At 34.7% G+C, this 11627-nt stretch overlaps 1 protein-coding gene and 2 long non-coding RNA genes across 3 annotated transcripts; 2 read left to right on the forward strand and 1 right to left on the reverse strand.

Moving 5' to 3' along the window:
- Positions 1–819: 819 nt before the first annotated feature.
- Positions 820–3364, forward strand: LOC120088278. The gene is made up of 3 exons (XR_005484885.1): positions 820–1015; positions 1716–2331; positions 2406–3364. It is a non-coding gene; the product is annotated as an uncharacterized LOC120088278 (long non-coding RNA).
- Positions 3195–5928, reverse strand: LOC120088277 (fructose-bisphosphate aldolase 1, chloroplastic). Its single transcript, XM_039045463.1, has 6 exons — positions 5625–5928; positions 4665–4934; positions 4351–4460; positions 4187–4277; positions 3822–4091; positions 3195–3701 (listed from the first exon to the last, which is right to left on the reverse strand). Exons 1-6 carry the CDS (start codon positions 5796–5798, stop codon positions 3423–3425), a joined length of 1194 nt encoding a protein of 397 aa, XP_038901391.1. The 5' UTR covers positions 5799–5928; the 3' UTR covers positions 3195–3422.
- Positions 5929–6066: 138 nt separating this feature from the next.
- On the forward strand, positions 6067–7508 carry LOC120088279. The gene is made up of 3 exons (XR_005484886.1): positions 6067–6314; positions 6740–6841; positions 6926–7508. It is a non-coding gene; the product is annotated as an uncharacterized LOC120088279 (long non-coding RNA).
- The last annotated feature ends 4119 nt before the right edge of the window (positions 7509–11627 follow it).

The following is an 11627-nucleotide window of genomic DNA, read 5'->3' on the forward strand; positions in this document are numbered from 1 at the left end:
TTAACATGTTTCTTTTCATCCAAAATTAATGAATTATAATGCTTATGGATCCGGTTCCCTTCCGCTGCATGCTGGTGTTGATCCAAGACCGTGGACATCTTTAGTTTATAGACTTGTCTTGATTACATAAATTATATAGTTTCACACATCAATATATAATTTCACCTTAAAATTAGATTGATGTAAGTTTTTTCTTTTACCATCCAAAAAATATAACATATAATTATTTTTAACTTCATTCAAACTTTTTTCCATTAAATTTTCACATTATTTCACTTCACAATTAAATTGACGTAAGTTTTGTTTTTTACCCTCCGAAACTTTCATTTTCAATAAACCAAAATTGAAAAACATAATAACATATATTTATTTTTAATTTCATTTAAAATTTTCTATTTAATTTTCACATCATTTCACCTCATAATTGGATTGATATAAGTTTTATTTGTTTTATCATCCAAAGCTTTAATTTATAAGAAACTAAAATTGATAAAAATAATATATATTTACTTTTAATTTCATTCAAACATTTTCCCATTACATTTGTACATTATTTCCATTTACGTGAATTTTGCTTCGTTTACCATCAAAACTTTTCATTTCCAAGAAAAAGATTTAGAAAAAATAAAATAACATTTGATATTATTTTGTAATTATTTATTATTATTTTTTTTAAATTTTGCTCTACATTTACACAGATATTTACATTATACCTCTAAAAATTAAATATTGTTTTAGATGATTAAAAATGGTCTAATTAGGTCCAGTTAAAGTTTTATTAAATAATTATACGTTTTTGTATTGTCAGCATTGCCTCACTCGAGAGTCAACACTCAAGAGCAAGTCATAAGTCAATAGAGATGACCGGAGAAGGGAGGATTTTACGCCGTCGTTGTATCAACGTCGACGATTCAGGCAGCTAATGCGAACCCTTTGCAATGTCTGTGAGAGCGCCGCTGCAACCCTCTTCTGCGCCGCCGCCGAGGCCGCCCTTTGCCGCTCCTGCGATCAGGAGGTTATGCTTTACTAACCCTTCAATCCCTTTTCTTCTCCAATTTGCTCTCCGTTCTTTTCCGTCATAGGTTTACTTGGAAGCATGATTGGCCTACACCACCTAGAAACACTCAGAATAGTCTATTTCGTTGTGTTTGAGAGCATGGACGTAGATGGTGTATTAATTTGAAGTGAAGAAATGTTTGGCTCAGATATAAACTATCTGCAGAAGTCCTGTTTATTATTGGTTTAGAATTGTGGATAATTGATGTTATTGTTTGGATAAGGAGTTTGAAATGTGATAGGAATATGACCCTGCTGCTAATTATAATTTCTCCCCGTTTTTTTATTATGATTATGACCAATCATTCTTCTAGTCTTGTTTGATGACTCTCTGCCTCTCTATCCATTTCATTTCCATCTTTGTTTTGTTCTTGTGAAGCATTTTTAATCTGGGTAAGTTTTAAAACCAGGAACTAGGAAGATAATACTTCTCCCCACGTGTTTTATAATGTTCGAGACTTTGTTTGAAGAAATTTTTTAACCTCTATTCGATATGTAATGTACCAATTGGAAGAGTTTTTTGTGATTATTTTGGTCTTCTGGTAAGCAGATGTCTGATTATTTCATAATTAAGCTTTTAAAACTTTACAATTATTATCAAATCTAATGTTGCAAAGACTGTCATGAATTCCATGTTGATCTCGTGTTTTCTACTTCAGGAACTGCACACAGAAGTACTTCTTGGGTATAATCAAGAACCTGATGGTGTGTGATGCTTGCAAGATCCTTCAAACAAGAACCTGAAAAGTAATACAAAATGACTCATTTTCAAAATTACACATCTGCTTACCAGAACAAGAACCTGAATAGTTATCAAACACTTCATTTTTTTTTTTTTCCAAAATGACTCATTTTCAAAATTAAACACTTGAAAAGTTAAACCAAGCACACCCTAATTCAAAGATAAATTAATTTGACTTATATGGTGGGAAGTCTTGTCTTGGAGATTACTTTCAAAACAGCTTTTTTCTCTCTGTTTTAAGAACTATGGTTGGATTGCTGGTATAGTTTAAGATTATTATTTCAAACTAGATGTGTGAAATAATAAACAGAGCTTCTCTTTCCTACAAATTTGTGGCTACAGATGTTCTTGTTTAAATTTCTCACATATCTCTTTTCAAGTAACACCAAAATTTGTGGCTACTGATGTTCTTGTTTGAAATATTTTCCTATTTGAGCCTTTTTCGCCTTGGAAACGGGTCAACTTCAGCTTATTTCATTTGCTCGGAGGGACTTAAAGAGGACTAAGCTCAATGATTCAGAATCTTTTATTAGGTGATAAAATATTAAATTTGCCTTCATGCTCAACCTTTTGGATCAATCAGTGATTTATCATGGTATTAGAGCAGAGGTCAGGAGGTCCCATCTTCCAGTGGAGCTACAGATAAGCATACGAGCAACGGATACAAATTGAAGAAAGAAGTTGAATGGCAAGAAAGTATTTGAAGGTGCAAGCTGAGATTGTAGCTTAGAAAGCAGAGCCAAGAGTGATCAAATCAAGTAGGAGCCAAATTTTTTCTGACCTCGAGGAAATGGCCATTTCTCAGGCAAGTGCGTGGTTCCATATCATGCAGTAGTCTCTTTCACTGTAGATAATATATTACAGCTTTGAAATTTAACGTTTTGAACTGTTGATGCGGAATGATAGGGATATTTTTGTTACGTTCTTATCTTAATGCATGAATCACAAAACTTATCGAACTTTCTTTTAGGATGTTTGGCCCAAAGAATTGGAGTTGGAGGATTGGAGTTAATAATTCTCCTTGTTTGGCCCAAGGAGTTCCAGAACCCTACGTCTAAAAAAAGAGCACTTCATAAAATTTATTCCACTCCTTGCCTCATTTTTAATTTCAATTAAGGCTTTTACAAAACTAATGACTCTTCATAAAATTTATTCCCATCAAATAGATAGAGTTTTCTCGAATTCTATGGTCCATGTATTTCTATTTATCTTGTACAACTCTAGTTTTCTTCATGCATGTATCATTCCATGATTATTCTTGAATTACAAGGTTCACTGTTCTTGATCTGAAATACTTTTGGATTAGGTCTTGAATAATTTGTAACATGATATTAAGAAATTCTCAATCTCTAGACAATTATTCCTCGAAAGAAAGCCTTATTATATATGCTCATGATTAATGCAAATTCAAGCATCTTACATAGGATTGAGAAGAGCACAAACTAAACTAAAATCATCAACAAAATGTTCATTAAGCTGCTAAGAATACACAAAAATAGTTTTTTTTTTGTTCTTTTTAAATTGCTATAAAGCATCATCATCATAAACATAACAAACAGAGCAATTAGTCTCCGAATTCAGCCATCATCATCTTCTTCTTCATCTTCTTGATCTATAGAAAAGCTTAGTATGTGTAACCCTTGACAAACATTCCCTCTTTGGCTTCGTCGGACTCGCCCTCACCGGTGTACTTTCCAAGCTGGGCGAGCGAGTTCGATTTGGCTCGTTGAATCAGAGCATCCTGTGCAGCTTTCACATTCTCCGGCCGGCCACCCCATGTTTTCAAGCAGGTGTTCTGCAGAGCTCTGGCATATGAGAAGGACACATGCCATGGGTTTGGTGCTTGGTTCATGGAATTCAAGTTCAATGTAGCCTCTACCTCAGATTGCCCACCTGATAAAAACTGTTCCACAACAATAACAACAAAAGGAAAAACCCGATTAAGTTCATCATTCATCAAGGTAATCGACCCCAAAAATTTTCATTCTGTGAAAATTCTTTAAGCTATGTTTTAATGACTTGCCATGATTCCAGGAACAGCTGGAGGGATTCTTCTTTGGAGAAGAGACAATGTGTACTTTGCAACTGTCTCAGGGCTTGCTTTGTCTTTGCTCTCAGCTCCAGGAGTAACCATACTTGGTTTCAAAAGGATTCCTTCAAACAGAACATTGTTCTCTGCAAGGTAGAAGAATACCTCTGCCCAAACTTTCTGTGCTACCTCAAAAGTTCTGTCAATTCCATGCTCACCGTCCAGCAAGATCTCTGGCTCCACAATCGGAACCAACCCATTGTCCTGCAAATTGCAAAGCCCCCATTTAAAATCACAATCAAGAAACCTCAAATCAAATGGGGTTTCCTTAATAGATAAGGGGTTTGATTTGTTGAGACCTGTGAGACTGCAGCATAGCGAGCAAGGCCCCAGGCGGCTTCTTTGACGGCGAGGGCTGATGGGCCATTTGGGATGCTCACGACTGTGCGCCTGTAAATTGTCATCGTTAGTGATTTGAAGTTCTGAAATGAAAGAAGCTGATGAAGAAGAAGACAATTGGTACCATTTGGCGAAACGAGCACCCTGTTGGTAGTAAGCAGCTGCACGAGAAGCAAGGCCGTCGAGACCTTGGCACCATGATTCATTGTTGGAACCAGGAAGTGGCACCAAACCCTGTTTGTTTTTTTATACACATTGAAAAAACAGAGTACTCTGTTTTAATAAGCAAACAAGCTAGTCCACTACAAAAATAGCTGATAAATTTTCTTTTCTAAAGCTAAAAGCTTTCATCTTCCCCTATTTGTTGAATTCAAAGTCTCTGTTTCAGCAAACAAATCTCTAAACTTTCAATTCCTTTTGGATTTCAATGTTCCTTACCTTGTCAACTTTGATTCCAGGGACAATGCCTTGCTTGACCAAAACGTCGACGATCTTCTCACCATCAACGGTGGATTGGTAGAGAGTCTCTTCAAAGAGTATAGCACCGGAGATGTACTTGCCGAGATCTGGTGCAGTGACCAGCAGAGTTCTGTAAGCCTGACGGTTAGCCTCTGTATTTTCTAATCCAATTGAAGCTAAACGCTTTCCACAAGTCGCATTAGACTCATCCATAGCCAATATTCCACGTCCCGGAGACGCCACAGTTTTCTACAACAACACACCACAATTTGAAATATTAAGAGTGTGTTTGGAATACACTTTCAGTATTTAATTCAAAAAATAAGTCATTTTGGAAGAAATGAGAGTGTTTGACAACCACTCAAAATAACTTTTTAAGTGTATTTTAATCAATTTTTATCGAAGGTGTTTAAATAAAAATGATTTTTTTGAAAAACATTTTTTTCTCAAGTCAATCCAAACGGGTCCTAAGACTCCGTTAACAATTTGGTAATGGTTATGCATTTTTTGTTTACTCCTCATTTTTTTATTATAGTTTTCAAATGCGTTTTTCTAGCTTTCAAAACTTGACACGGTTTTTTTTGAAAATATTGATAGAAAGTGAATAACACGATAAAGAAACTCATAAGTTAAAAGAGTATAATGAAGTAGGGTCTAAAGTAGAATGGAGGCCACACTTATTTTGGAAGTTGAAAGGGTAAGACTCAGTTATTATGTTTTTAGTTTTAGTTAAAAATTGTTCTTTAAGTTGAGCGATAATAATTAGGTGCTTTGGTTAGGTAGTAAAAAAATAAATCTACTAGACTGCACCCAGTTATGTTCCTTTAAATTTTCAAAACTCGACTTAGTCTTCAAAAAAACATTGGTTGAAAGTGAATATCAAGTCATAGAAACTAAAGGAGTGTTATCAAATAGAGTCTACAATAGGATTATACGTACGGCGGTTTTGATCAACTCGTCATTGTAAGAGCCAGCACGGACGGTGAGAGTGGAAGGGGCGGCGGTGGGGTGGCAGCGGACAACGGAGACGGAGGGCTGGCGGAGGGACTGGCCCTTAACCCACTCGAACTTATCGAGAACAGGGGAGGATTTGAGAAGAGAAGCAGATGCCATTGATGAATTGAAGAAGGGTTCAACACAGAGTCTTGAGAAACGAAGGTAAGGTGGAAAAATCTTATCTTTTTTGTTTCTTCACCAACGCTCTCTGATCTGGTTGCTGCCTCCGTGGCCACAAATGAGAAGCCTTCTCTTTGTATTTATAGTTGCTTTGTGTTTGATTAAAGATTGCCAATTTGAGGCCCTTGTCCATCTTCCAATATTTCTTTGCCACGTGGATGATAACTTTGCTGACTTGGCACTCCCCACTGTTCCACATGCTATATTTTTTTGTTTTCTTTCTCTTATTATTATTATGTAATTAATTAATTTTTTTTTATTTTTTTATTTTTAAAATGGAATTGGACAAAGGGTTATCACATTCATGGTTTTCTGAAGAATATGAGGCTCTGATTCTCTCTTGATTTGAGAAGAGGAAAGGGGATTAATGGCTATGGTTTAGTTAGAGGATTTGATGAGATTTGTGATCACTATGAACAACGGTAGATAGCTTGCCACGTCATCATTTTGGAGGTGATTTTTATTTTATTTTTATTTTTATTTTTCCTTTTTCTTTGATGATGAAGAATTTCCAAATAGACCTTTTTGGTTTTATTTGTTTGATGCAAATATGTGTGGTTAATAGTACTGTGTGGATGGGAGGGAGTATGCTTTGTGCATAGGAAATTTGATTGATTGTTTAGACAAATACTTGAGAAAATTGGAGATTTTTTTTTAAACTTTTGGGTGTCGTCCATTTCAAGTTAAAGTTCATTTAAAGATTAACTAGAATTAGCACGATGTTTGCGAAAAGTATAATTATTAATAAAATAAATTCATCAATGTTTTATTCATTATTCTTTGCGAAAAGATTAACTAGAACTAGCACGATGTAAATCCATATCGTTTTATTCATTTTCCACTGAATGTAAAGAATAAATTTGTTTATTGAATTACAGACGATCGAGAAGGTTGAAAAAGTAGATCAAGTAGAATTGTTTTACAAAAGTCACTTCTCAGAGAAGAATGGGTGGATAAGCGAAGCCACCAAAAAAGCACATGTAAGTTATATTGTATCATATATGCATAATTTTATATTAATCCTTATATATAATATATAACCTAAAAAACTAGTATAAATATAGTTGGCAATGCAAGAGGAGATTAGAAAGTCATCACAAGATAAGGTCGAACCAACAACGAAGGAAATTATTTGTGAATAGGTTTTGGGAAAACGATCAAGCCACACTAAAGTTCTTGGATGAAACCCAAAACCCGATTAGCTATATCTTCCTCATAAATTGAGAAAGATATTGGGAATAAGTATGAAAAGTTTGAGGCAGAGGTGATAAGCTTAAAGGAGGAAAATGCCATGTTGAAGTCAATAGTTTCGGGTTTTCAAGATCAATTGACTGAAATCACAAGATAGGTAGGTGCGCAACAAAAGCAAGGAGATGAACCTTCGAACAACTAGATACGTTATGACAATTTTCAGTTCTTGTTTAGTGGATTTAGAAACTTAATTTGGTTGTTGTGTGATATATTGCAGTTATGGTAGCCACTTCAAATATGAGTGTTGTAGTGGATTTAGGAACTTCATTTGTTTGTTTTGTGACTATCCTGCAGTTATGGCAGACACTTTAAATATGTGTATTTTAGTGTACTTGTTGTCACTTTGTAATTTAAATGACGTTTAGGTGGAATTAGGACACATTCGTAGCTTGAGAGGGAGGGATGTATATGTTGCAATTGTTTTTTAGATTATCTAGAAGCCTAATTGTGCACTTTAAAAGAACTTTGTTCTTGGATTTATTTGTAGGGATCTGAGAGTTGAGTTATATGCTTTTAGGACTATCAAATGACGGGTTTAGCCTTGAAAGAAATTTAGGTGGATTTAGAGGGGAGGGATTCGCTTCGACGCTTTCTATGCATTTGTTGCTACTTTGTGGTTTAAATGACGTTTAAGTGGAACCAGGACACGTTTGTAGCTTGGGAGGGGAGGGGGATGTATATATTGTAATTATGTTTTAAATTATCTTGAAGCCTAAATGTGGACTTTAAACGAATAAGTTCTCGGCTTATTTATAGGGATCTGATAGTTGTGGAGGTTTAAAGGGTGTTTATCTATTTATTTAAGTGGATTTACGACATGCTCGTAATGTGGGGGAGGGGTTCACATCTTAATTATAATAATTTTAATCACTTTTTAGATAGTAAAATCGTTGTTTGTGATGTTCATGTTTTAATTATGAACATTGACAACATGTTTGTAGCTTGAGAGAGAGATCATTCCTCATAACCATTTTAAATATTTTGTTTTTCCTATTTCCGGTTGTTCGTGTAAATTCATAAAGATCATTTTTTTTAGATTGCAAGAAGATTTTGTGAGATGATTACTTAGTTTGGTTTAGTATCTCACTTATTTTGGCTTAGGGAAGATTAAACTTTTTTTTTTGTATAGGGGATTTGTAAGAAGTTAGAAAAGCTCAAAATTAATTGTATGTACAGTTTTTTGTTCGTAAAATTTTATAGCTTGTTTATTAAATATTAGTCTTATTTTTAAATATATAAACTTACTTTTGTTATATTTATCCTCAATTGATTTGTTTGAAGATTAATTTTTGTATGTGCATAATTAGGTATTAAGGAAATAAAAAAGTTATTTAATTGTTACAAAAAAATATATAAAATTATAAACAACTCATATCGACGGAAATAAACGTTGGCAGAAATCTGCATATTGAATTGAAATTTTGTTGTTTAGAACTGTTGGGATTGGTGTCCTAATTCTCCTGGTGGTCTTGTAGTTTGTAAACATATAGTATTAATAAAATAAATGTTATTTTATAAGCATTTACTCAAATTCAATAATCTAAGATCCGTGGTTATTTCATGTAAATTAAGTATGTATGTGGAGACATATAAGTGGATCATGCCTAAGATACCTTATCCTTGTGACACTACGAATATGACTTGCTTTGTAGTTCATATAACTTAAACATGTATGTGGAGACATACAAGTGGATAATGTCCCTTATTCTGGTGACACTACAGATACGGCTCGCTTTATAGATGTTACAAGTGTTGTAAAATGCTACAAATGGTCCGATCCTGACCATTCATGTAGAGACATGCGAGCGGGGTATCCTATAAAAATAGTATGTATAAAATCAAACCACGAGATGATTAGTCTCTTTATATAACACCGTTGATAATTGACATTTACATTTCACTAGGATGACCATAGATGATATGACCTTAATCCTGAGTGAGTTGGGAACTCTTGCTCTGAGGGCGGTCCTTTGATTTGTATGAGTGAGAGTGACTATATTGCCAACTCAACAAGCCTACCATTTTTGGGATTCGTCTGATTGTGGAGCTGGGAACTCTGCTACACAAGACGAAATTCACTCATTCCCCGAAGCAGGGGTAAGTAGATAAATTGCTCCCTTAAGGGCTGATTCTGAATCTTGAACATAGTGGCCACACCCTCTCTTGGAAAGAGATGACTCAGTCATAGTAGGACTATGACTTATTGTTCATTAGAGAAATCGGTGGTACTTAAGGAGCTAGATGTAACTATAGGGGCAAAATGGTAAATTAATCCAGTTGTACTTACGAGCGATTTGTGAAGGGTTGTTGCATTGTTGACTGGTTATATCCAATGGACACGAAAATATATTTGTAGTGCGAAGAGTGCAACTATCGATCTTTAGTGGAGTGACCAACAGTTAACGGATGTTGGGTATCGTGATTAAAAAGTTTAGTAAGTTATTCACCTACCGTTGGAGCTTCAAGCTACAGGTCCATAAGGTCCCCTTGGTAGCTTAATGGGTTCAAGTTAATAATCAGATTTTGGGTTAGTTTGAAGTGTTTAAATTAACGAGAGGAAGTTTAATTATATGCGATATAATTAAATTAATTTAATTATATGTGATATAATTGATATGATGTATTAGATGAATGAACTTTTAATAGAGAGATCCATGAGCAGAAGCAAGATCGGTCCAAACCCCATTGTGACATAACATACACATTTACAATCAAACAGTAATAGTTATGCAAAATTCTAAATTATAGCGTGCTTTCAAAAAGGGAAATATTAAGGATTAAGTGAACTTACCCTTGAAGAACTATTCTTCTCGTTCCTTCGAACTTACTACATGATCATTCAACAAACACAAACGTCAAGCCTCAATAATCTCCTCGAACAAGAGCCAATATACACTCAACCTTCAAACACGAAACAGACACCACCAATGGGCTGCCTTGGTATTCTCGGTGTGAGAATCCAGGAGTTGTGGGCACTGTAGGATTTGGTAGAGGATAGGAAGAATTTGGCATTTCGTATAGACGATTGAGTAAGTGGGAGATAGGTTTAGTCTATCGTATAGATAGTTACTCGATCGTTTAGAGGATAAGTGACTATCGTATAGAAAACTTGCTACACGATCGTGTATGCTCTCAAATTATCATATAGCTATATCTTTTGATCGCACGATTTACAAATTCGTAAGGATCGCATAATGTAAAAATGAAAGCATAATTTTAACCATCAGTTACCATAACTGATCACAACTTCCCACTAAGTTGGTTATGGGAGAAAAAAACTGTAATTAATGATCATATAATTGATTTAATTACAAATATAATCAAGATATTCACACCTACAGTTTTAATATCACATCTCATGCAATATATAAATCATAGTTCTTTTTCTCCCTTATAGCATTTAATAATAATTCCTCTAATTAATGTATCTAATACATTAAGTCTATTACATCTCATTTAATTGATACAATTTAATTATATCATATATAATCAAATTTCTTCTTGTTAATTTGAACATTTCAAACTAACTATAAAACTGATTCTCAACATGAATCTATTGAGCTACCAAGGGGACCTTATGGATCTATAGCTTGAAGCTCCAACGATGCGTAAATAACTAACTAAACTTTTTAATCACGATATCCATCATCCGTTAACTATCGAGCATTTCACTAAAGATCGACAACTGCACTCTTTGCGTTACAAATATATTTTTTTGTCCATTGGATATAACCAATCAACAGTACAATGACCCTCACATTTCGCTCGTAAGTACAATCAGGCCAATTTACCTTTGCCCCCCTATAATTACATCTAATCCTTAAGTACATTTGATTCCTCTAATGAACAATACATCATAATCCTACTATGGGTAATTCCTTCTCGGGCCAAGAGAAGGTGTAGCGTCACATTGTTCAAGTTCCAGAATCAACCGGGAGTAATTTATCTACTTACCCCTAAATCGGGGAAGAAGTGAATTATGTCTTGTGTAGCTGAGTTCCCAGCTCCCCAATCAGACGAATCCCCAAAAAAGTGGTAGGTTTGAGTTGGCGATCTAGCCACTCGCACCCTCATAACAAACAAAGGACATCACTCATTAGGCGTGAGTTCCCAACTCACTCAGGATTAAGGTCATGTCACCTATGGTCATCCTAGTGAATATGAAAGTCTCTTAAAAACGCGTACATAACGAGACTAAACATTTTGTGATCGCATCTTATAACAAAACTTCTTTTGTATAGGATACCTTACTCGCATGTTTAATGCATGAATGGTCAATATCAAACCATTTGTAGTACTTTAAGAACCTTGTAACATCTACAAAGCAGACCAACTCGTAATGTCAAGGAATAAGGTTACCCTCATTCTGTCCATCTACTACAAGACATTTAGAGATTATCACTTAAAGCATGATCACTGATATGTCCCATTACATCATGCTTAAGTTACAATTGATAACCAGATATCTTAGTTTATTAGTTTTGTGGTTAATGCAACAAAAAATATCTCTTATCA

The sequence above is a fragment of the Benincasa hispida genome, chromosome 10 (assembly GCF_009727055.1).
Source record: "Benincasa hispida cultivar B227 chromosome 10, ASM972705v1, whole genome shotgun sequence".
NCBI lineage: Eukaryota > Viridiplantae > Streptophyta > Magnoliopsida > Cucurbitales > Cucurbitaceae > Benincasa > Benincasa hispida.

Bases quoted from the DNA above. Each gene is read 5' to 3' on its own strand.
- LOC120088277 (XM_039045463.1), bottom strand. From the start codon at position 5,798: ATGGCATCTGCTTCTCTTCTCAAATCCTCCCCTGTTCTCGATAAGTTC. The intron at 4,935-5,624 runs GTACGTATAATC...GTGTTGTTGTAG, and splicing joins ACGAGTTGATCAAAACCGCC to AAAACTGTGGCGTCTCCGGG. The intron at 4,092-4,186 runs GTCTCAACAAAT...TGCAATTTGCAG, and splicing joins GCTATGCTGCAGTCTCACAG to GACAATGGGTTGGTTCCGAT.